General features: G+C 36.6%; 1 protein-coding gene across 1 annotated transcript in view; it reads right to left on the minus strand.

Moving 5' to 3' along the window:
* Positions 1-475: 475 nt before the first annotated feature.
* The window catches only part of LOC137385493 (dynein axonemal heavy chain 3-like), a 68,683-nt gene continuing 42,350 nt past the window's right edge, over positions 476-26,808 (minus strand). The window contains exons 49-69 of the mRNA XM_068071962.1: positions 23,677-23,844; positions 21,918-22,132; positions 20,399-20,606; positions 18,766-19,026; positions 17,794-17,995; positions 16,467-16,660; positions 15,035-15,148; positions 14,008-14,193; positions 13,339-13,581; positions 10,202-10,362; positions 9,804-9,961; positions 9,065-9,426; positions 7,480-7,794; positions 6,549-6,568; positions 6,337-6,472; positions 5,530-5,693; positions 4,415-4,697; positions 2,475-2,663; positions 2,114-2,279; positions 1,503-1,624; positions 476-1,183 (exon numbers count right to left, since the gene is read on the minus strand). Coding sequence (XP_067928063.1) covers positions 887-1,183; positions 1,503-1,624; positions 2,114-2,279; positions 2,475-2,663; positions 4,415-4,697; positions 5,530-5,693; positions 6,337-6,472; positions 6,549-6,568; positions 7,480-7,794; positions 9,065-9,426; positions 9,804-9,961; positions 10,202-10,362; positions 13,339-13,581; positions 14,008-14,193; positions 15,035-15,148; positions 16,467-16,660; positions 17,794-17,995; positions 18,766-19,026; positions 20,399-20,606; positions 21,918-22,132; positions 23,677-23,844 — 4,164 coding nt within the window. The 3' untranslated portion in view covers positions 476-886. The remainder of the gene's footprint in view (positions 1,184-1,502; positions 1,625-2,113; positions 2,280-2,474; positions 2,664-4,414; positions 4,698-5,529; positions 5,694-6,336; positions 6,473-6,548; positions 6,569-7,479; positions 7,795-9,064; positions 9,427-9,803; positions 9,962-10,201; positions 10,363-13,338; positions 13,582-14,007; positions 14,194-15,034; positions 15,149-16,466; positions 16,661-17,793; positions 17,996-18,765; positions 19,027-20,398; positions 20,607-21,917; positions 22,133-23,676; positions 23,845-26,808) is intronic.

Genomic DNA, 26,808 nt, shown 5'->3' on the forward strand with positions numbered 1-26,808 from the left:
CCTTTTATATGTTTAGACCGGCATTATTGAAATGATCTCAATGCACATGTATTTTTGCTAATATTCTTTGATGAGTTTTGAAGGACAGCATGCAGCAAAGAGTTTTTTAACAAACACTTTTGTTTGTGAAATGAATTTACTTGGAAGTATTTGCTCGCAAAATCAATCAGCCACTAAACAAATTGTTCAGCTTCCAGTTTGATGAAGAAAGCAGGGGGTATGTTTCATACAAATCAAGCATTAGGCTTCAGCAAAAAATTGTTGTTGGTGTTCTTTTGACACTTTTTATGAAAGCTCACAAATTGCAGTAAGCAAAGTACGAAGCAAGCTGAATGTACAACACACCGCAATATTAAAATAAGGAAAAAAACTGGTAAAACGAAACCATCGAAATGGAAAGTTAGCTAAAAGTAGGATGGCATTAATTTATTAATTTCTCAATAAAAGTGAGTAAAAGTTTACAGGTTATGGACGGACGGAATAATAAATATATTATTTGACACAAAATAAATATATCCATGAATATCACGAGCATAAAATAAAATTTATGTTGTTTTATAAAATATATAGAGCATGTTAATATTAGATATTTAGAAAATCTGAATAACCATTTATGTATCTCTGGAACACAATTGTGAACATTGATATGAGCCTTAAACATGTTAAATCAGTGTTCATATCAAACTTAGCGGAATGTGGCTGGAGATCAATCTCTAATCATTAAGAAAACATAAGGAGACAATTCCTTGATTGGCTCACGGAAGCATAATAACAGATCATTAAGAGCACAGATAAGGAAAACTCTTTGATTGATTAGTGAGAATCCCTTATACTCATGCAAAGTACATTGAGACAACTCCACGATTGATTCGAAGACACTCAGTAACTAATCGTCCAGAGCACAGATGGAGGCAACTCCTCGATTGACCCAATGAGACTCGGGTTTGTCTGATGGCAGTTGAATGTAAAGCACAAAGTTAGTGCTGTGGCCAGTCGTAGACAAAGTTCCTCGTCTAGCAGTAGTCTTATAGACGGGTGTGGCATATGACGGTTTCTTTACAAACTTAGACTTGATGCCAGGCTTGAGCCAGATGACAGGTATTGTATCATAGAGGATTTTAGGATGGGATTCACCAATCACTCCATTTTCTCGATCCCAGCGAGCTCCTTCGATAAACAGACCCTGTGAAAATGGTCAGACCATATTTAATGCATACATGAGCCGTGAGCACGCATACACATTCATGAGCTCAGGCTACAATTTAACAGTTGAACTAAATAGCTTCTGTTGTTTCTGATTTTAATAGGTTTTTACTCTCTGTTAAGGCAAAATTTTCCAAGGCATTACCTGTCTTCGTTATTCACATAAAAGAGCATAGAATACATCCATAACTGATAGTGTTTATCCAGTTTTATAAGTCGCTATAACTGTAGTCATAATGAGCAAAGAGCTAAACATAGCTATTGGTTCAAAAGAAGATGGATCTAACAAGAAAACTCACCCAAACGAATGCACCATCATCAGGCTTTGCTTCCACTTCCTTTTCTACTTTCATCACCTCAAACTCAAATCCCAGTTGATCAATGGGGATTGTGTAACGCCTCGCATAGTTCTGGGAAACACCTAAAACATTCACACACTTATAAGCATATACAGACTTATATAATGATTTAAAAATACTGTCTTGGTATACGTAAAAAGATGAGCAAAGATTCGAGGCTATATAACGCACCAATTTAGCAATTGCAATACAAAACCACTCGCTCTTTTCAGTTATTCTGCATGCTATCATTCTATTTAATTGCTAAGAATTAACCGCTGTAGAATACAATTTTCCTAGCAGAAGTCATATTTGCCAGATTTTGTGTTTTATGGCGCTAAAGTTTAAAACAGATGTTCGCTATCAATGCAACACAAACACAATTAGCATGACCAAAGTAATAGTTCATTAAAATCAAAGGACACCAACTGATTCTTTGTTCTGCTGCCAGCAGAACTTCAGATTTAACCAAATTATAATTGAAGAAAAAAGTTACCATACCTTGTACTCATAACCCGACAAATTATCTTCAAGTCTCAAATAATTTTAATAGTATTTGCCTAACCACCAACCTGTGAGAAATGAGTGAGTAAAGTAGAATCCAGACACCCAGAAACACTTGGGTGCTCCTCTGTTGATCCACTCCTGGAAGAAATTACATCGGGCAAGCAAATCGGTGACATAACTCCCAAGTGGTTTTAAGGAGGGGTAACTCTTCGATGCCCAAAGCGTAGGCACCTAAATAGAAGAAATTTGTATTTTTTGAAACTACAATTTTAACATAACAAAAAGCATAAAATCAATAAATGCTTGTCCAATAAATGGGTGCTCACAATTTTAATAAAAGTAGTGAGGGAAGTTTTGCTCCTCAAAACCTAACAATATAGATAGTTTTGTTCCAGAACAATCCGAAACCACAAAAGAAAGGCTGACCTTGCCAATAAACATGCTGTTGAAGACTTCCTCAAGTTCACTGGACATCACAACCAGACCTTTGATAGCTTTTCTGAGGTTGTAAAGTGAGTCACGCACAACTTTGATGAGTCTGTTGTACCGAATTAGCTCTTGACGTAAGACAGTGTTCATCGATTCATTATATGTAACGGGATACTTTTTCATTACCTAAAACAAGGTATAACAACCATAAGACATGGTCTTTGATCCAACACAATCACACTGTATAACATCAACTCCAGTTGCTAGGTGCTCTTTTTTATATAAGAGAGTAGAGGTGTATGTTGTATATAAGAGAGTAGAGGTGTATGTTGTATATAAGAGAGTAGAGGTGTATGTTGTATATAAGGGAGTAGAGGTGTATGTTGTATATAAGAGAGTAGAGGTGTATGTTGTATATAAGAGAGTAGAGGTGTATGTTGTATATAAGGGAGTAGAGGTGTATGTTGTATATAAGAGAGTAGAGGTGTATGTTGTATATAAGAGAGTAGAGGTGTATGTTGTATATAAGAGAGTAGAGGTGTATGTTGTATATAAGGGAGTAGAGGTGTATGTTGTATATAAGAGAGTAGAGGTGTATGTTGTATATAAGAGAGTAGAGGTGTATGTTGTATATAAGGGAGTAGAGGTGTATGTTGTATATAAGAGAGTAGAGGTGTATGTTGTATATAAGGGAGTATAGGTGTATGTTGTATATAAGAGAGTATAGGTGTATGTTTTATATAAGGGAGTAGAGGTGTATGTTGTATATAAGAGAGTAGAGGTGTATGTTGTATATAAGAGAGTAGAGGTGTATGTTGTATATAAGAGAGTAGAGGTGTATGTTGTATATAAGGGAGTAGAGGTGTATGTTGTATATAAGAGAGTAGAGGTGTATGTTGTATATAAGAGAGTAGAGGTGTATGTTGTATATAAGGGAGTAGAGGTGTATGTTGTATATAAGAGAGTAGAGGTGTATGTTGTATATAAGAGAGTAGAGGTGTATGTTGTATATAAGGGAGTAGAGGTGTATGTTGTATATAAGAGAGTAGAGGTGTATGTTGTATATAAGGGAGTATAGGTGTATGTTGTATATAAGAGAGTATAGGTGTATGTTTTATATAAGGGAGTAGAGGTGTATGTTGTATATAAGAGAGTAGAGGTGTATGTTGTATATAAGAGAGTAGAGGTGTATGTTGTATATAAGAGAGTAGAGGTGTATGTTGTATATAAGGGAGTAGAGGTGTATGTTGTATATAAGAGAGTAGAGGTGTATGTTGTATATAAGAGAGTAGAGGTGTATGTTGTATATAAGGGAGTAGAGGTGTATGTTGTATATAAGAGAGTAGAGGTGTATGTTGTATATAAGAGAGTAGAGGTGTATGTTGTATATAAGAGAGTAGAGGTGTATGTTGTATATAAGGGAGTAGAGGTGTATGTTGTATATAAGAGAGTATAGGTGTATGTTTTATATAAGGGAGTAGAGGTGTATGTTGTATATAAGAGAGTAGAGGTGTATGTTGTATATAAGGGAGTAGAGGTGTATGTTGTATATAAGAGAGTAGAGGTGTATGTTGTATTTAAGAGAGTATAGGTGTATGTTGTATATAAGGGAGTAGAGGTGTATGTTGTATATAAGAGAGTAGAGGCGTATGTTGTATATAAGAGAGTAGAGGTGTATGTTGTATATAAGAGAGTATAGGTGTATGTTGTATAAAAGAGAGTAGTAGTGTATGTTGACAACTGAGAGCTGCAAATGTGGAAATTTATGAAAAAGTACCATAGTAAAAAATAAAAAAATAAAAAAATGTTTGATATTTAAGGGTAGACAGATACTATAAAAAACAAGTAAATAAAATGTAGAAGTATAAACAGATCGCAAACAAACACAGAAAAATTATCGACAATCGATAATCAGCCAATAGTATAGAATAACTAACCGCTTCCATGTCGTAAAGTTGTGGCATCTTGCTGAGAATGTCAGCAGCAAGTTCATCCATGACATCAGCAGATGACTTGCCACCACCACTGGTCTGTCTTGGCAATGTCAGCAGAATATTACTAAACAAACCTTGCGTCTCCTGGTTATCCTTTGTGATGTCAGCATTCTCGTGAAGACCAAACACCTCAGGGTTGGCTAGCAGAGGAAGACTCCGGATATAGTCAATGTATGATTGGTAATTTCCTTCAGGCGGTGCTTTGTAATGGCCGCTCGGTGAAAACCTGAATAAAAACAATGCTTCTATATGCTCTGCTGTTGACAATACCAACGTTTATAATTGACAGTAGTGAACAGCAAGATAAAGATTTGAATGATGTCTTACATCCGGTTATACTGAGATACAGATCTGAATGATGTCTTACATCTGGTTATACTGAGATACAGATCTGAATGTTGTCTTACATCTGGTTATACTGAGATACAGATTTGAATGATGTCTTACATCTGGTTATACTGAGATACAAATCTGAATGTTGTCTTACATCTGGTTATACTGAGATACAGATTTGAATGATGTCTTACATCTGGTTATACTGAGATACAGATCTGAATGTTGTCTTATATCTGGTTATACTGAGATACAGATCTGAATGTTGTTTTATATCTGGTTATACTGAGATACAGATCTGAATGTTGTCTTACATCTGGTTATACTGAGATACAGATCTGAATGTTGTCTTACATCTGGTTATACTGAGATACAGATCTGAATGTTGTCTTACATCTGGTTATACTGAGATACGGATCTGAATGATGTCTTACATCTGGTTATACTGAGATACAGATCTGAATGTTGTCTTACATCTGGTTATACTGAGATACGGATCTGAATGTTGTCTTATATCTGGTTATACTGAGATACAGATCTGAATGTTGTCTTACATCTGGTTATACTGACATACAGATCTGAATGTTGACTTATATTTGGTTGCACGGAGATACAAAAATGTGAGATTCACAGCTATTAGTGAATCATTTTTACATGCAAAGCATGGTTAGTTGTTTTGCTGCTATTGCTTAGTTTTAATAAATCCTTTATAACTCTCTACTCACACGTATGTGTCGTCTTCAACAATTTCTCTGTTATAGAAAATCTTTAGCAAAGAGACAAGAAGTCGTCTATCCTTGTCATCTGTAACTCTTCCTCCATAGTTGCATTCTCCTGATAGATAGGTCATAGCTTCTAGTGGTAGTTCCTCATATTCATTCAAGAACATCTAAAGTGGCAGCAAAATGCTGATAAGATTATGGAGAAACAGTTTGCTATAAAATAACGTAAAAATAAAAATATTAGGTAGCTAAACATGACAGGGTATATAGATGGTTTTCTCATCATTCTGTATAAGTATATTGTTCGAGCGTACATGTTCGAGTTATTCATACATTTGCTTAAAAAATATAGTATGTTTGATCAGTTTATTCGCAGCTTTACTAAAAATAAGCTTAGCAACCTCGGCCTGTTAGCCTGGTTAAACTATGACTTGCCTAAAGTTTTAATAGTACACCTTCAGCTAGCGTAAAGACGTGTTCAATATAAATCTAAACATATGGCTGATCTTTCAAGAGAAATTCTTCCAGTCAGCTCTCAGTGCACCTTTTATTATTTCAAACCCATAAGCAGTGATCAAATGCTTTGTTAATTATATTATTTCAAAAGCGGTGTTTTATGATCTTTCATATAATAATACGCGTTCTATTATTATTTTTATTCCAAATTATTAAAAATCGTTATTGCTGATGACTTTAAATTTTAGCTTCATATAATTTATACAAATTCCTAGTATTCTAGCTTGTAAACCCTACAGGTTTCACTTCACGCTCACACACAGTTGTGAGGGAATGTGATTTCTTCTAATTTACCTGCATCTGCCTCATGCTTATTCTCAAGTCAGACTCATTGAACTCGTATGGAATGTTCCATCCAAGCGGACCAAACTTCCTCCTCTCCTGCACGACGGCGTGGAAAAAGCACAACCCGAATAACATCTTGTGCCACCTGTGAGACTACAAACATAGGATGATATTAACATCTTGTGCCACCTGTGGGACTACAAACATAGGATGATATTAACATCTTGTGCCACCTGTGGGACTACAAACATAGGATGATACTAACATCTTATGCCACCTGTAGGACTACAAACATAGGATGATATTAACTTATGCCACCTGTAGGTCTACAAACATAGGATGATATTAACATCTTATGCCAACTGTGGGACTACAAACAGAAGATATTATTGAACGATTTTTTTTGGACAAAAAGCTTTTATTCTAGATAATAGTTTTGTGTTGAAAAAGAAGGTTTGTTTTTGTCTCCAAAATCTACCATAAAAATCAAACTAAAGTTCAATGCCAAAATAGAAACTTTGTCTGGGGCGGTCAATAAGATTTCCTACATTATTTAGTACTATAGAAACCTTAATTTCAATAGAAGCAACTGGCTCTGTTGACAGGTCTGGCGAGTGTACCACCCACCAGGTTTCAATAGAAGCAACTAGCTCTGTTGACATGTCTGGCGAGTTTACCACCCACCAAGTTTCAATAGAAGCAACTAGCTCTGTTGACAGGTCTGGCGAGTTTACCACCCACCAAGTTTCAATAGAAGCAACTAGCTCTGTTGACAGGTCTGGCGAGCGTACCGTACCACCCACCAAGTTTTAATAGAAGCAACTAGCCATATTGACAGGTCTGGCGAGCGTACCGTACCACCCACCAAGTTTCAATAGACGCAACTAGCCATGTTGACAGGTCTGGCGAGTGTACCACCTACCAAGTTTCAATAGAAGCAACTAGCTCTGTTGAGTGGTCTGGCGAGCACCCCGCCCCGTCCCACCCGCCCCTCCCTCCACTAAGCTAATTGCATGACTAAGCTATCAAGATGTAGATTCCCTGAATAATGCAATGTTACAATATTGTAATTGTCATTATACTATAATCGCGAATGCTTTTCATGTATGGTTAAGTTCTCAAAGTGTAAATTTCAGAAACAGAAAAACTTACACCGGGACAGCCAGTGAAAAAGGCACTGTCGGATATCGGATCATTGAGGTAGGACCTCAGGAGGTTGGCTCGCAGACCTTTAGGCGGTTCATTAGTCATCTTGACTCCGTTCTGCAGAATGGAGACAGGAAAGTCGTCACTGGGGTAACTTGTCAGCCATAACCTGAAATCTTTGTGTGTGACATCAGGAGTTATCACCTCCTCACAAATCTTCTCTAACTTCGGCATCCAACTTGTTGCCAGATGGCAGTTCTGCAGGACCACCCACGTGCCATCTTTTATAGCATTGTCTATCATCTTTGCAGCAATAGGCCCCTAAGTAGAACAGATTCAAATGATAAGGGAGGTAGGATTGTGGTGGAGAAAAATATAGAACTGCACAAGAGAGAAGAATGGATTATTAGATTTAGATTTTATTAGAATAGAATATTTCATAATTAAAATGGCTGATAATTAATGCTGTACTAAAAGTGCTTGGCTAAAATAATGACTTGTGTCACTTACAGTACCCAAAATGTACGCGTGTGAGACAAAGAATAAAACCAAATTTTCTATTTATAAATAGTCATGCCCCAACATACAAGAAAATCGAGATACGAGCAGAAATCCGAGCAAGTCTTTTCCTTGAGATATGAGCATACAAGCAAGTTCTCGATTGCCGCTATATGGCCAATTTTGCGATAGGCTGCTTTTGAGAACAGCATCGCTTGGTCTTACTCCTTGAATCAGTTTGAAAGAAGTTTTTAAAAGGTTGGCTAAAAATTATAGCGAACGCCAGGCAAAAAGTGTGAAACCAGAAACCAATAATAATAAAATTATGACAACAAAATTAGAGTAAGTTTAGTAAAAGATTAAAACTCAGCTTCAAGTTTGTGTTTAGTAAGCTGAATTCATTCAAGTTAAATTCAAAGTTTCTGTTACATAGCGTCACAAAAGTTTAGTGTACTGACCAAAAGTGTTACTGTCACTTTTCTCTCTCTCTTTCCCTCTTACTCCTTCTCCTTCCCACCCCTCTCCTTCTCTTTCCCTCCCCCTCTCTCTCCCTCCCCCCTCGCTTCCTCTCCCTCTCTCCCTCCCCTTATTTCCCTCCCCCTCCCTCCCCCTCTCTCCCTCCCTTTCCCTCAGATTGTCGTTAGCAACTACATCTGTCTTGAGGGTAAAATCTTACAGTAGTGTACATAGTAATGTCACATTTTATAGCAGATTTTTACAACTAATTAGGTATTTGTTACTTTGTTAGCGTAAGACGTAAGTACTGAATTACAACAATTAAAAACACATTTTTCCTTTGTAATATTCTGTTTCGTGATTTTTTTCATAATATGGCAATGGATTAACGTGTAATAAGTAATTTTATATAAAGAATAGTGCCTTGAGACATGAGTACATTGACATATAAGTTTAATCCAAGAACACATAGACATTATACTCGTAGGTCATAGTATGACTGTACGTGTAATGCAGGGATGTTTTCCTCACTTCACTTGTTTAATAATTTACATGCTTTTGCATTAAATAGCGTCAAATGTTTCCATAATTTTCAAAACCAATGTAACTAGCAGTCAGCAAATGAGTGACAACTCACTTGTCCTTGACCCAAGGAAATAGTTTGGATCTGATCTGTTGTATAACCGCAGTCTTCACCAAACTTGAGCAGCGCATTCATAGGATCAGCACCAGGAGAGAGGATAAAGATAAGAGGAGTGAGACAACTCGAATCAGCGAATGTACCAGGAAGGTCAAAGGTGGGAGGTTCGATAAAGGATTGGCCGAGGTTGTCAACAATGAACTCCTGAACCGCAGGAACAATCTTGTCTGGCCTAAGACAGCGCAGTATGATCATCTTGTGCAAACCGACTTGCATGTCAAATGGTGCTGGATACGGCATCTCGTGCGGATTAGACGAGTCATAAAGAGCCTTCCATGCCTCGGTGTTGTTGGCCAGATCTAAAACCATGTCAAGGAGATACTGTACTTACTACAACTAGATATATATATATATATATACAATTATATATACTGCATATACATAAGATTTTTTTGCCAAGGAAAAAAATCTACCAGTTTTATCAATTCCACTTATTCATACGCTGCATATTATTAAGTTGTCATTGATAATTAGTGGCATTGCCAAAGAAAACCCGTACCGAATTCGTCACTTTGACCAAAACTTCACGTGTGAAATTAAAAGACTTAGCGAATAGCATCGATTGAGGAAATACATTTATAATTTCTTTCCATTTAATAATCCGTACACTTTCCACATGACGTACAACATGCGAGGACTAATAAAGCCCCAGCTACAAACATGTAGGAGCACTTACGTTCTCGGAAGCCTCCAAGATTTGACAGATCATCAGCTCTCACTGTTTCTGACCATGACTTGTCAGTGAGCCACTCAGGTGCAGGATTAGGGTAGGGATTATCTAGGGCCACCCCACCAGTTAATAGGAACCTCCAAATTACGTCCTCAACCCTTCCTCTGCAAGTTGATAGTAAGGGCAGTTTGAGTTTGAACTTTATATTTCCTGTACATTTTTCACAGCAAGGAAGCATATAAATTGGTATGAATGCTTAAAAACACTGAATAATTAAAAAAAAACTCTCTTCGAACATAACTTCCTTTCTCACGTCAAAGAATGCAAAACCTGTTATAAAGTGTATATAACTTCTTATAACACACCAAGTCCAAGCTACAAGACACAATATGAATAAGGCTTACTTTCCCTTGAGGATTCCGATGCAGAGAACAAAGGAGAACAACAACTTGTCTTTCTCAAAAAGAGATCTGCAGACATTCCTGTAGATACTGTTGGTAAAGTGGTCGTTCAAATTTTCAATTCTCTGTTCCAGGTCGGAGGAAGGCTCACTGTTGTCAATAGACTAAAAATAGACAATATCCTGAATGAATGAAAGAGCCTTTCCATCCTACCCCTATCAGATAACCCCTATCAGATAACTCCTATCAGATAACCCCTATCAGATAACTCCTATCAGATAACCCCAATCAGATAACCCCAATCAGATAACCCCTATCAGAGAACTCCTATCAGATAACTCCTATCAGATAACTCCTATCAGATAACCCCTATCAGATAACCCCCTATCAGAAAACTCCTATCAGATAACCCCTATCAGATAACTCCAATCAGAAAACTCCTATCAGATAACCCCTATCAGATAACTCCTATCAGATAACTCCTATCAGATAACCCCTATCAGATAACTCCTATCAGATAACTCCTATCAGATAACTCCTATCAGATAACCCCTATCAGATAACCCCTATCAGATAACCCCCTATCAGAAAACTCCTATCAGATAACCCCTATTAGATAACTCCAATCAGAAAACTCCTATCAGATAACCCCTATCAGATAACTCCTATCAGATAACTCCTATCAGATAACTCCTATCAGATAACTCCTATCAGATAACCCCTATCAGATAACTCCTATCAGATAACCCCTATCAGATAACTCCTATCAGATAACTCGTATGGCAGCGTTTCAATGATGACAGTTGCGTGAAAGATGAATGAAAGCCCTATAGAAATAAAAATTAAAGATGAGCACATACAGTCATACTTCAACTTACGAGCTTAATGCGTTCCGAGACTGAGCTCGTATGTCAATTTACTCGCATGTTGGGGCAATTCATTTATATATAGAACAATTAAATATATATTGATTGGTTTCCATACTCTAAAAAAGCAAATAAAACACTCAAAACAAGATATTGTAACAGAAACAACATGTTGGTTATTGTCCTTACGTACTACATGCTTTCAAAAAGCAACAAATAAAAATAATGCAAGGAAATGTGATTAATTAAAATGTAAAATTAAATACATACAATAGCAGTTAACACTCGCATTTGCCAGGGAGGGAGATATAAGTTATCCTTCGTTACAACAGTTGTCCTTGATAAATTTGGATTTTATCAAAGTGTTAAAAGACAAACTTAGAAGCAAACCTAAAAGCAAACTTTCATTTTCAACTAAACGTAATTAAAATTTCTTCGGCGTTCATAGTTTGAAATTTCTCGCTGGTTAGCGAGAAATTTTTCCTTTTTTTCGCTTTCACGACTAGCCGGCCGTTTTAAGATAAACCTATCTAAGGACGTTTGCCTTTGTCGCCCTTGCAACATGTTGCGATTAGGACGAACACAGGTGTCGTCACAAATGGTTAACGCACGACCACTAGCCAACTTGTCCGAATGTCTATTAAACAGTTCGGATAGATAGCGCCGGCCTTTTCACATAGCATCGTTTCAGTTACGCTGTCACCGGCCAATTGTTTGTCCAATGCCATCAGCAGTCGTGAAGATCGCTGCACCGTTTAGAAACTATGGTTAGTCCTTTTGCGAACTAAATGCCCTGAATATAATCCTTCTGTTTGATAATTATGAATGTATTTCTGTCATATTGCCGAGCTAGCTGAATCATGCATACACATTTCGCATATTTTTCAATATTTTTCCGTTTAATATCGACTGTTATCATTTGCTTTTTCTTTGTATTATCTTTCATTTTACTGGCAAACTTTCGGTCTACGCACAGTACTTTTAATTCACATAATTCTGCACAGAAAATCGTGCACAAAAAACACGGTACAACAGTATAACCTGAGCAGTTGAAAAATACAGAGTGATGATGTTCTCATAAAACACCTCCGGCATACTTGGCAACTGACTCAAGTGCTCGTATCTCAAACATGGCTCGTATGTTAGTGCTAAAACTTGCTTGAAAGCTGGCTCGTATCTCAAGTTTCTCGTACGTTGGAGCACTCGTAAGTTGAAGTATTACAGTAAATCTTCATTATAGTCACACAAAATATGAAACACCCAAACACTAAATGATCGTATAGCTGTAGTTAGAGAAAAATGCTTAAATAAGCCATAAGAATTAAGAGACAAAGTTTTTTACTGTGCCAAGGTTGAATTCATCAAACCTATGTACTGGTACATAACTAACCTGAAGGTAGAGATTGATAAACCAGGTAAGAGAGTACTGGTACATAACTCACCGGAAGGTAGAGATTGATGAACCAGGTAAGAGAGTACTGGTACATAACTCACCTGAAGGTAGAGATTGATAAACCAGGTAAGAGAGTACTGGTACATAACTCACCTGAAGGTAGAGATTGATGAACCAGGTAAGAGAGTACTGGTACATAACTCACCTGAAGGTAGAGATTGATAAACCAGGTAAGACAGTACTGGTACATAACTAACCTGAAGGTAGAGATTGATAAACCAAGTAAGAGAGTACTAGTACATAACTCACCTGAAGGTAGAGATTGATAAACCAGGTAAGGGAGTACTGGTACATAACTCACCTGAAGGTAGAGATTGATAAACCAGGTAAGAGAGTACTGGTACATAACTCACCGGAAGGTAGAGATTGATGAACCAGGTAAGAGAGTACTGGTACATAACTAACCTGAAGGTAGAGATTGATAAACCAAGTAAGAGAGTACTGGTACATAACTCACCTGAAGGTAGAGATTGATAAACCAGGTAAGGGAGTACTGGTACATAACCCACCTGAAGGTAGAGATTGATAAACCAGGTAAGAGAGTACTGGTACATAACTCACCTGAAGGTAGAGATTGACAAACCAGGTAAGCGAGTACTGGTACATAACTCACCGGAAGGTAGAGATTGATGAACCAGGTAAGAGAGTACTGGTACATAACTAACCTGAAGGTAGAGATTGATAAACCAAGTAAGAGAGTACTGGTACATAACTCACCTGAAGGTAGAGATTGATAAACCAGGTAAGGGAGTACTGGTACATAACTCACCTGAAGGTAACGATTGATGAACCAGATAAGGGAGTACTGGTACATAACTCACCTGAAGGTAGAGATTGATGAACCAGGTAAGGGAGTACTGGTACATAGGCTCAATGTTAGCCAGATCGGTAATACAGAAAAAGAGTATGGAAGAATGCTTGGCAACAGGGAGATAACCACTGCGAGTTTCATCAATCTCTTTCTCTGTTGCATCAGCTATTTCCTGTTTAGCACTGATTTCTTCAGAAAGAACTTGAGAGGAAGAAAGTATTTTGATTGCCGTCTCATCCTCTAGGATATTCCCCTAAATATATCCACATGCCCATATAAGGTAAGCTAACAACTTGATGAGTTTTAAAAACATGTCAAACTCAAAGATTTCTGCTTCACTGATCTTTAATTGTTTCATTAACTTTCAGCAATGGGTTATTATTATAATCAGAGTCAACCTTGGGCATTAGGTTATGGTTATGGTGAAGTTAACCTCGGACATAGGTTATGGTGAGAGTTAACATTGGGCGTTAAGTTATGGTTGTGGTGAGAGTTAACCACGGCCATTAGGTTATGGTGAGAGTTAACCTCGGACATTAGGTTATGGTCAGAGTAAACCTTGGGCACTAGGTTATGGTCAGAATTAACCTTGGGCAATAGGTTATGGTTCTGGTGAGAGTTAACCTTGGGCATTAGATGCTAAAGATCACCATAATAGTTGCAAGCAAAAGGAAGCTACCTGTGAGCTAGACAAGACTTGTAAAATCTTATCTTCAATCTCCTTGAGTTGCCTCTGGTTCTTCGCTGACTCTATGATCAGCTGATTCTTTTTCTCCTCCAATTCTGGCTTCTCTCTGGCAGCAACGATACCGAGGAGTTGGTCCTCCAGACCTTGCGGCGTGATCATAAAGTTGAGCAAAGTCACCTACAGATACATATGTACCTATAGAGTTGAGTAACCTACAGATATATATGTACCTAGAAAGTTGAGTAACCTACAGATATATATGTACCTATAGAGTTGAGTAACCTACAGATATATACATGTATGTACCTACAGAGTTGAGTAACCTACAGATATATATGTACCTATAAAGTTGAGCAAAGTCACCTACAGATACATATGTACCTATAGAGTTGAGTAACCTACAGATATATATGTACCTATAGAATTGAGTAATCTACAGATATATATGTACCTATAGAGTTGAGTAATCTACAGATATATATGTACCTATAGAGTTGAGTAATCTACAGATATATATGTACCTATAGAGTGGAGTAACCTACAGATACATATGTACCTATAAAGTTGAGTAACCTACAAATATAAATGTACCTATAAAGTTGAGTAACCTACAGATATATATGTACCTATAGAGTTGAGTAACCTACAGATATATATGTACCTATAAAGTTGAGTAACCTACAGATATATATGTACCTATAGAGTTGAGTAACCTACAGATATATATGTACCTATAGAGTTGAGTAACCTACAGATATATATGTACCTATAGAGTTGAGTAACCTACAGATATATATGTACCTATAGAGTTGAACAGAGTAATCCACAGAAAAAAGCCTATGGCCATATAATAGACATAAAAAACATAATTCTTCTTGTTCACAATGCATCAAGCACTGTCTGACTAGCTTGTCTATGATAGTAATAACTAATTGTATAGGTATATAATTGCTGTATAAAAAGGATGTTGAATAATAGAAGTAAAATGTTTTTATTGAATGTTTCAGAAAATTCCAACCTTGACGGAGATCTCTGGGAGGTAGTGTGGATTTCTCAGTCTGGTGGTTATGTAGAGCTTAAAATCTTGAGAATATTCAATTACATTCTCTCCTAACCTCAGGTATTCTACTCCCTAGAAATAAAGAGTCAAAAGGTCGAGGCAATTACGTGTTGACATATTTTAGTCTGGGAATTACCAGTTTATCTCAACACCTTTGCACTACAGTGCGGTGATAATGGAGCACATTGGAGCTAATACTATTACTCACTGACCAAGAGTTTTACAAGTTGTACAAATCGTTAAAGCATTTTAGATGTAAAAGTTCTCGATCAGACTTGTATCACAGAAGACTAGGAGTTGCCAACAGCATATTGAATTTCATGCGCTTGTCTCAGTATGCCTCAATATGTATCATTCATAACAAGAAGATACTAGAATCGATTATTCCAAGTTCAACATAAAATCAGCCTTGCACAGGATTTCTTTTGATTCAAAGCTTTTTAAAGGGCCAGACATCTAAATTTGATTTCAGCGTTATTTACTAGTGTGAAGAGGCAGAAATTAAACAACATAAAAGGTTAATGAAAACCAATAAACATAAACAAATCGTAATGGTTACAACATGAATATTTATAACTTATAACTAAGATAACATGGCAGGTATGCGTGAGGAATGTGCAGATCTATGAGGATATTTGATCATTTATAAATGAGAGTTAATCAGATATACAAATCGATGTCTCCGAGTCAAAACCAACTGTACACAAACAGCGAGAATCCATGATTATTGTATATGAGTAATAAGGCGAAGATAACGCCTAAAAGTATAATGTCAGGCAGAACCAAAATATAATTTCATCACTTTTTTGTGCACGATATATGGGAACTGATTACATAAGATATGCATATTTTAACAATGTTATTTGACTTCTTTTATGATGAAAATTACTTTAGGACTTGAACATAACTGAAGTTTGACTTGATCTCTTTGCAAAGAGATTCTTGGGAGTGGAATGAGGTTGAGGAATAACAAGCGTTACTCGAGAACATCAATTTGGGCGTTCCCAAAGACCATACCATGATGAGATGCACTGTAACACCTCTTATTTTTGTATCAAGTTTGCCTCTCTGTATATGAGAGCATTCAGTTGAAACATTAAACATCATTTAATCGATACTAAAATGTTAGCAATATTATTTCAATCAAACTGCTTAACAATGCTCAGGTACTATTGAGATTAGACAAGAGCAAATCAGGTAAAAAAGAGAAAAACTTCATGACAACAAAAATAATAATAACACTACTAATAATACTAGTATTTATGCATAAAGTGAAAATCATAATTAAAAGATAGAATATAGAAATATTCACCAGAAAAGATTCAGAAACTGAATAAGAATATGTGAAAGAATGAAAGTTAATCAATACTGACACTAATATATAGCCTACCTGCTGCTTGAAAGTTAGCTTCTGTAGAACAGGTTCAAGGAGTGGGTCCAACTCCTCTCCAACATTCTCTATGAGCACTGGTGTTCCAAAGGTTATGGCATTCTCTAGAACCCTCACATAGTTTGGATCAGACAACTTTACAGCGTTGAGCTTGTTAGCCTTTTCCATGTTTTTTATCCACTTGTTGGCCTGACCTATAAACATTTTAATCCACTTGTTGGCCTGACCTATAAACATTTTAATCCACTTGTTGGCCTGACCTATAAACATTTTAATCTACTTGTTGGCCTGACCTATAAACATTTTAATCCACTTGTTGGCCTGACCTATAAACATTTTAATCTACTTGTTGGCCTGACCTATAAACATTTTTATCTACTTGTTGGCCTGACCTATAAACATTTTTATTCCCTTGTTGGCCTGACCTATAAACAATTGTCTTAAAACTAAAAAACCGACTTGACAAAGGTAACTACGAAATGGTTTTTAATAGCATTTGTTTTGTTTTAGCAATGAAGACAGAAACACTGCAAGTTGCCAAACCAGTTTTTTCTTTCTACGAATCATTAATAAGAAAGTAATGAAAGATGAACTTATACCAAATCTTAGTTGATTTTACCAGAAATTATCAGTATTTCTTATTATTTGCGATTGTTTTTGATGTTTAAGGTGGTCTGACTGCCAAGATGTCTCAAGATTAAAATTGACAAAACTTGATCGCTGTTAGAATACTCAGATCAAGTGAAAGTGCGATTATGACACCTATAGTTACAAAGATGCTGACAGAATAGAAGCGCGTAACGCTGCAACTTGGACGCAATAGCCGATATTAACGACGACAATGATAACAACTAGTGACATACCTACGCAAATATTTTTCTTCTGAATGTTTTAACAGCGACCATGCTTTTTCGATTTAAATCTTGAAGCATCTTGGCAGTCAGATCTCCACAAGCATAAAAAGCAATCGCAAATGATAGAAAATTGTAGAACTTCAGGTAGAACTTCTACCTGAAGATTGCAACACGATTGCATGAAACTAATAGTAGTAATGATTTTAACCTGTAGCTTTTAATAAACTTCATACACAGCTCTAATTGACTTGATTATTGAGCACTTTACTTTACAGTGTAAACCGCATATACTATATATATATATATATATATATATATATATATATATATATATATACATGTAATTGCAAAGACCATTTGATAAAAACACAACTTAAACAAAGGAAGCGTGCTTTTAAAAAATGTACTCATAGGCAGAAACTGTGAGACTGTCAGTCATTGAAAACAACGAGCTAAACAACGAGCTAACCAACCTTGAGGATCAATCATCAACGGCCATCTTCTCGAGTTAGAGACGATGATGCCATTGTCGACGCTAAAGCTGTCAACTGGCAAGCCTGCAATATTCCAGTCTCGTATTTTGACTGGCTCTCCCAAAGTAGCTGTGAGTGAAAACTGCGCGGAGCATGGAATCTCTTTGTCTTTGCAAATTTTGAGCCAGTTCAGCGTTGTGTCCTATATACGAAAATAAAGGAGATAAAACAGCTTCAATGACAAAGTCCCTATTGCGAAAGAATATCAAAACGGTACATTCTGCTATCAAAAAGACTTTTTGTAGTTGCAATAGTTTCCATAAAAAAGAAAAAAGTGTTTATTGTTACGATGAAAAGCAATGAAAAGAACTCCATCTAGATGTTATAACAGATCTAAAACTAAGGTAGTAGCGAAGATGTTTTTTACATAGTTCAAGCAAAATCATTGTTTGTCTACAGAACATGAGTGGTTAAATTACTGCTATGTGTCTCTTTCTCTGTAAAACTCAACTAAATAGAAACCTTTTGACAAATGCTATTCTGCTGCATATCAGCTCACAAACCTGCTGCATCAGTTTTATGCTAATATTTACCAAACTTGGACAAAATATTCACTAAGATGCAATGAGTTGAAAAAAACCTTGAAATGAAAGCAAATGAATGCGCTACACAAACATTTGACTTATGATATGGTAATAAGGGGTTGTATTCTTTTTATGAGAAAAAGAGAAACCAATATTTACAATAGTGCATTATACATAACCTAACTGAGACCTGATTTCAATAGATTGTGACTAACACTCAAAAAGAATGAGAAGATAAACAAAATTATAAGAAGCATATCTTAATTTACATCTATCAAGTTGAGCAGCAAGTTTCCAATAAAAACATTTTTTATTTAATTACTAGTACATTCAGAAAGACATGATGCTAACAGTGAAAAATATGCGAAATGACAGGAGCCCTACTTACATTTCTAAAGTCGACGGTAAATGCTCCGAGGTACGCTACGACTCCCGCACTGAGCAGCACATCGCCTGTTACATTGACATAAAGATGTCCGAGAGATTCTGCCATCTGAGTCCAGCGGTCTTTCTCTCCTCCGAGTCCACTGATAAGTTTCTCAGCTCTGACTAGCTTCTGTGAGCAGAGGTCAATGTTTTTCTCTAGATCATTCTTCTTCGAGTTCATCTCCTCGAATTCATCATTGAGCTTCTGCAGCTTGTCGGTGACCTTCAAAAGACAACCGGGGGAGTAGCGGATGAAATATCTAGACATATTATACAGACAAGCCATTAGCAGTGAGTAGCAGATTTATTTAGAGCGAGGTGTCCCACAATTCAACCATATGAGAGCAGATCTTAAGCTAATTTTATGAGCAAAACAACTAGCTGTAACAAGTTATTTATTTTTAAAACAGAAACTGATGTTTCCGCAGAAACAACCCAACTTATCACTTTGCTGCACAAGAATAATAACAGGAATAATAATAAGAATGATAACACGAATTTCACAATCTAACTTAAAGAATTAGTTTTCAACAGTCAGCTTTCAAGCAATTGAAATGCGGCTGCGCACAAGGTTAACTGTTCTTACAGTTATTTTTCAATAATAATGTGTTACAAGTAATTGAATCAAATCCTCTGATGACATCAAACATCGTTCTAAGGCACTATATGAATGATATATGCTGTTCTAAGGCGTTATATGAATGGTATATGCTGTTCTAAGGTGCTATATGAATGGTATATGCTGTTCTAAGGTGCTATATGAATGGTATATGCTGTTCTAAGGTGCTATATAAATGGTATATGCTGTTCTAAGGTGCTATATGAATGGTATATGCTGTTCTAAGGCATTATATGAATGATATATGCTGTTCTAAGGTGCTATATGAATGGTATATGCTGTTCTAAGGCGTTATATGAATGGTATATGCTGTTCTAAGGCGTTATATGAATGGTATATGCTGTTCTAAGGTGCTATATGAATGGTATATGCTGTTCTAAGGTGCTATATGAATGGTATATGCTGTTCTAAGGTGTTATATGAATGGTATATGCTGTTCTAAGGTGCTATATGAAAGGTATATGGTGTTTGGAGCCTCCAGATTCAATGTTCAATATTTTTCATTACAGCCACTGTTCTGTTTACAACGCTTTGGAAATAACGCTGATTTGACCTTTGAGATTGCCAACGCGGCATCATAGCCAACGCCGCATCATAGCGATGGTGGCATTTCAAAGCCTTTTGTTATGCAATAATCTGACTAGAGATGTATAGAGGTAAAGAAAGTGAAGCCAGGCTAACATTTTCCTTACAATTATTCGGGAGTGACAGGGTAGCCTAATTTACTGACAGTTCGTTTGCAATGACTTACACATTAGCTCGAGACGCCAAGGTCTACAGACATGAGCAGGTCAGTTTAACACTTTAAACTAAAATATTGAGCAACTAATCTTTCATATAGTGAAAATATAGCGACTGTTTGAAAACTGTCGACATCCCTTATTCATAACTTGACAGCGTGTTACCATATGGTTTTGCTAAACTTGAGGTGCATGGAGAGGCTACCATACGCTCTTATTCTTTATTCTTAACAAACCTCCTTAAGCTGAGCTCTCTTGCTGTTCAGCTTCTGCATCTGAACGGCCAACTCTCCCTCAGCTTCAGCGAGCTTCGCTTTCTTTGGAGCAACAATTTTAGCCACGGAGTCATATATGTCCATGGCACACACCCATTTACACAGACCTTCACACGCGGCAGAAGCTTGAGCTATCTTTTGAGGTACAAAGTCAGGATCATTTGTGTATCTAAAAGTTAGAGGTCATGCGGTTAAGCGATGATAGTGCCCTATGGAAGTTTGATGACCTTAGATATCTAGATAACTTGACCTTTTATCTACGCATCTATGTTTATCAACAACAAAAAGTTTAAATTGACTGATAGTAGATTATGAGTATATTACTTCTTTTTGTTTCTATCAAAAGTAGCCCAGACTAGCTATAACAGTATGAGATATAATGCTACTATGAATTAAAAATGCATTATCTACATTTTTATTAACTGAATTCAGCGATCTCTAGAGACTGTGTAAAGCCTCAGTTCCAAAATGACTGCCTATTGATGCCAATTGAGAGCATTTTCAATACACTAGTAGGAATTAATTGAGATGATAACCATGCGTAATAGATATTGTACTCGTAAACCAGTACACGTCGGCACAATTGGAGAGACTCTTGAAGCACTAAACCTTAAAATTATATCCTAAGCTCAGTACAAAAATGTTTTGGCTCCCGTTTCAATCCATTTAACTTCTCAGTTCGAAACGGTAAGTTTAGTAGTTGGTATTAAGCGAGTCGAACTTTTGAAAATCTAGTATTAATACTTGAGCATGAAAGTTGAAAAGTTTTAGTACAAGACTCATGTGTTGTTCCAGTACACTATACAGGTGCTATACCAGTACAATATGCATGTGATGTTCCAGTACACTATGCAGGTGTTATACCAGTACAATATGCATGTGATGTTCCAGTACACTATGCAGGTGTTATACCAGTACAATATGCAGGTGTTATTCTAGTACAATATGCAGATGTTGTTCTAGTACAATATACAGGCGCTATTCCAGTACAATATACAGGTGTTATTCCAGTTCAATATGCAGGTGCTATTTCAGTTCAATAGTACAATATGCAGGTATTATTCCAGTACATGATGCAGGTGTTGTTCTAGTACAATATACAGGTACTATTCCAGTACAATATGCATGTGTTATTCCAGTACAATATGCAGGTGTTATTCTAGTACAATATGCAGGTGTTGTTCTAGTACAATATACAGGTGCTATTCCAGTACAATATACAGGTGTTATTCCAGTTCAATATGCAGGTGTTATTTCAGTTCAATAGTACAATATGCAGGTATTATTCCAGTACATGATGCAAGTGTTGTTCCAGTACAATATACAGGTGTTATTCCAGTACATGATGCAAGTGTTATTATGAATCAACAAGATTACAAAGGTATTCCAGCTAATGAGGCAGCGAATGAACAGACAATGCTGACATCAAACCCATCATGATAGATATAAAGTGAAGCCATGAGAGAATAAGCCAACCTACGTGGAACGAATCTTTTTCATAATCGCTGGAAGAATGTTATCCTTGTCATAAGCTTTGAGTTTGTCAAGAAACTTCATATCTCCGAGAATCCTCTGTGAAGACCCCCAATAGTCATCACTCATTTTACCGCTGTTTGGATCTGGCTTTCTCTCAGGCTTGATTCCGAGCATTACACAGATAGACTCCATTACCAGTTTCACCGGAGCCGGCGGGTTCTATAGGCAAATCGGCAAACTGATAAAAACATCATGACCAATTACAAACAACCTAAATATACGAATATATTAATTATGGCTAAGAACTAGATGCTAATATGTACATATATAGGTCTATTCATATATATATTTATATAATTAAAGACAAAATATAGTGCGTGCAAAAAGTTATTTGCTGCATCAGTTAAAATGCAGTTTAAAATGCCAAAAAATGTTCATACTTATGTAGAAGCTGGGTTGGATAAAATCAGCATTAATTTTCAGCATAGGGTAAAAATCTCTCATCTGTCTCAGAAGTCAACAAACATAGTCTGAGTAACTTGCAGACTTAGCCTGAGTAACATGCATGGATAGCCTGAGTAACATGCAAAGATAGCCTGAGTAACATGCAAACATAGCTCGAGTAATACGCAAACATAGCTTGAGTAACATGCAAACATAGCCTGGGTGAAATAATAGAACAGGCTGCACAATGCTTAGGCATAGGAATGTTATTGACTATTCTAACACTATGTTTCCATGATGCGCAGTGCTTCGGAGTTGCGCTATCTCCGAATCATGGAAACGGCATCTTCGCACTGAAATGACTGCGCACTGATCAGTGCGAAGCCAGTGCAAATTCGCAGCAAGGAAACAGCGACTGCGCAGTGGCTGCGCATAGCTCTCATGCCGTGGAGACGGATTCTTCGAGGGCCATAAACTAGTACAAAGGTTGTCCTGCTAATCTTGTTTTTTCTATTCTTCCGATCTTCTTTCACCTAAATTTAATTATGGTCTGCACTCACGAGGATGATGAGGTGATTACTTTCCTGGACTTTGTTATCAATGCCAACACTTCGAAAAATAGGTGGCAAGTCCTAAATTAACGTCTAAATAATATATTACTTAAAAAATACTTATTAAATATATATTACAATGTAAAAAGTGTGTTAAGGTTTGTAAAACCATGTGAATGTGTATTGTAAATAAAAGTATAATGACGACAGAATCATAAAAAGACCGTTTATGACGTTCGGTATCCGTGATCGATTCTATTTCTCCATCAGGCGATTCGATTTATACAATTTCTCTTCTCTGGCTAATTTGCGGTATTTGCTGAAAACCACTGCGTAGCATGGAAACGTACAATCCCCTCGACTTCGGAGGGGGCTGCTTCGCAGTACTGCGCACCATGGAAACATAGTGTATACTAAATGGCAACCTCACACCTTCCCAGAAATCTTATTGTGGTAACTATAAGGTATTATAAGTGTAGACTAACTCCATGTATATGAACTTTCTAACAATTCTACATGTAGGCTACATGTATATGTTTGTTACAGCCATGACTTGGAAATAGTTTTATGTTGTCTCTCTATGTGGTTTATCTTGGCCAAAGTTTACCAACTTATCGAGGTGTTGTGGGTATTTAGAGGAATATAATGTTGTAAGATTCACTAAAAACTGAATGAATGATTGTGGAACAAATTTAATATTTAATTTAAACCTTTCTCTTTTATGGAAACTGACAAGCTGTACAAGCGGGCAAGAGTTAATCTTTTTACCTTCATGGATTTAACAAGAGAGATATCAGCTGGTTTTAGAGTATTCAAGGCAGCGATGGCAGCATTAAGGGCTGGAATAGCTTTAGCCAGGTCGCCTTCACATTCATCTTTGATGGCTTGAGCGGCTGCTGCCGCCTCATTGGCTACAGCCTCATCCGCTGCCACAACCTGTAAAGTAGTAGGTGTGCGAGTTAATGATGCAGAACGCCGACATCCAGCTGAGATAGGAAGATATAATGCTTTTGAAGCTAATGTACATTTTAGATTTTGTTCTATAAAGTATCTAGGTCATAAGGTCAAGGTTAAAAACCACATAGGATAGATGAGCATAATAAATGGATGACCATTACATGAGATCATCATGTTTGTTCATTACTTGTAATAATAAAATATTTGCCAGTGATTAAATGTGTCACTCTTGCCTTCACTTTTAACCACTGCTTGGGCATCTCAAGCACAGGTCTAGATACAGCACTTCACTTTTAACCACTGTTTGGGCATCTCAAGCACAGGTCTAGATACAGCACTTCACTTTTAACCACTTGCTTGGGCATCTCAAGCACAGGTCTAGATACAGCGCTTCACTTTTAACCACTGCTTGGGCATCTCAAGCACAGGTCTAGATACAGCACTTCACTTTTAACCACTCGCTTGGGAATCTCAAGCACAGGTCTAGATACAGCACTTCACTTTTAACCACTGCTTGGGAATCTCAAGCACAGGTCTAGATACAGCGCTTCACTTTTAACCACTCGCTTGGGCATCTCAAGCACAGGTCTAGATACAGCACTTCACTTTTAACCACTGCTTGGGAATCTCAAGCACAGGTCTAGATACAGCACTTCACTTTTAGTTGTCAACTTCAATACAATGCAAAAGCTCAAGGTCCAATAATATATTATTTCACAAAGCATTTTTATAGACCTTGCTAGGTTATATAGTTTTATTTAATATACAGAAAAAATCGAGAGATTTAGAGAAATTATTTTCTATGCACCAATGCTGCCAAGTATCTTGAAGCTGATTGGTAATAAAAAAGCAATATTTGTATCAATAACAACCAATTGCTACCTTAGATTCCTCAACCATGAGCCTATGATATCATATTACGATGATATATGCACTGATATTTTATTAATTGTACATTACAATGAATGACACACGACCAGCAGCAAACATCAAAGTAAAAATGTTAATACAACAAAAGAGACAATCAAGAGTTTATTATTGAAGAATATAATACAACTTTGCCATATAAACAATATATAATATATAACAATATCACGCGATCACATTTTGATTGATATTAATAAACATTCCTCTTATTGAGTGGCATTTATTTTACTATTATGACTTTAGGTACTATAAATTCATACTACATGGTTTTTATTTCCAAATCTTTCTGTAGATAAATGTAGTTTGCTAAAATTCCAGTAATAACATTAATTCATGAATGATATTTATGTCTCGCAGAAAGAAACATGCTGTTCCAGTTGTGTAATATTCAGCTAATAACTTATGGCAGTTTTAAACTGTCAACCGCACAAAAACCTTTTAAAAACGTGAATTTAAAGTTTGCCAATGTTCATTTTTTTTTATTAGCAACAAACAGTTGGTCTCTTTGCTTACAGCTTATTGGTTAGGATTAAAATGAGCTTGAAGCTGACAGCCCACCTTATGTTCATCAAATGTGTGCTAACTGATGATGCGTATAAGATGTGTACTAACTGATGATGCGTATAAGATGTGTACTAACTGATGATGCATATAAGATGTGTGCTAACTGATGATGCGTATAAGATGTGTACTAACTGATGATGCGTATAAGATGTGTGCTAACTGATGATGCGTATAAGATGTGCGCTAACTGATGATGCGTATAAGATGTGCGCTAACTGATGATGCGTATAAGATGTGTGCTAACTGATGATGCATATAAGATGTGTGCTAACTGATGATACGTATAAGATGTGTACTAACTGATGATGCGTATAAGATGTGTGCTAAATGATGATGCGTATAAGATGTGTACTAACTGATGATGCATATAAGATGTGTGCTAACTGATGATGCGTATAAGATGTGTGCTAACTGATGATGCGTATAAGATGTGTACTAACTGATGATGCGTATAAGATGTGTACTAACTGATGATGCATATAAGATGTGTGCTAACTGATGATGCGTATAAGATGTGTACTAACTGATGATGCGTATAAGATGTGCGCTAACTGATGATGCGTATAAGATGTGCGCTAACTGATGATGCGTATAAGATGTGTGCTAACTGATGATGCATATAAGATGTGTGCTAACTGATGATACGTATAAGATGTGTACTAACTGATAGTGCGTATGAGATGTGTACTAACTGATGATGCGCATAAGATGTGTGCTAACTGATGACGCGTATAAGATGTGTACTAACTGATGATGCGTATAAGATGTGTACTAACTGATGATGCATATAAGATGTGTACTAACTGATGATGCGTATAAGATGTGTACTAACTGATGATGCATATAAGATGTGTGCTAACTGATGATGCGTATAAGATGTGTACTAACTGATGATGCGTATAAGATGTGTGCTAACTGATGATGCGTATAAGATGTGTACTAACTGATGATGCGTATAAGATGTGTGCTAACTGATGATGCGTATAAGATGTGCGCTAACTGATGATGCGTATAAGATGTGCGCTAACTGATGATGCGTATAAGATGTGTGCTAACTGATGATGCATATAAGATGTGTGCTAACTGATGATACGTATAAGATGTGTACTAACTGATAGTGCGTATGAGATGTGTACTAACTGATGATGCGCATAAGATGTGTGCTAACTGATGACGCGTATAAGATGTGTACTAACTGATGATGCGTATAAGATGTGCGCTAACTGATGATGCGTATAAGATGTGTACTAACTGATGATGCGTATAAGATGTGTGCTAAATGATGATGCGTATAAGATGTGTACTAACTGATGATGCATATAAGATGTGTGCTAACTGATGATGCGTATAAGATGTGTGCTAACTGATGATGCGTATAAGATGTGTACTAACTGATGGTGCGTATAAGATGTGTACTAACTGATGATGCGTATAAGATGTGTGCTAACTGAT

This window comes from Watersipora subatra, chromosome 1 (assembly GCF_963576615.1).
Source record: "Watersipora subatra chromosome 1, tzWatSuba1.1, whole genome shotgun sequence".
NCBI classification, from domain to species: Eukaryota; Metazoa; Bryozoa; class Gymnolaemata; order Cheilostomatida; family Watersiporidae; genus Watersipora; species Watersipora subatra.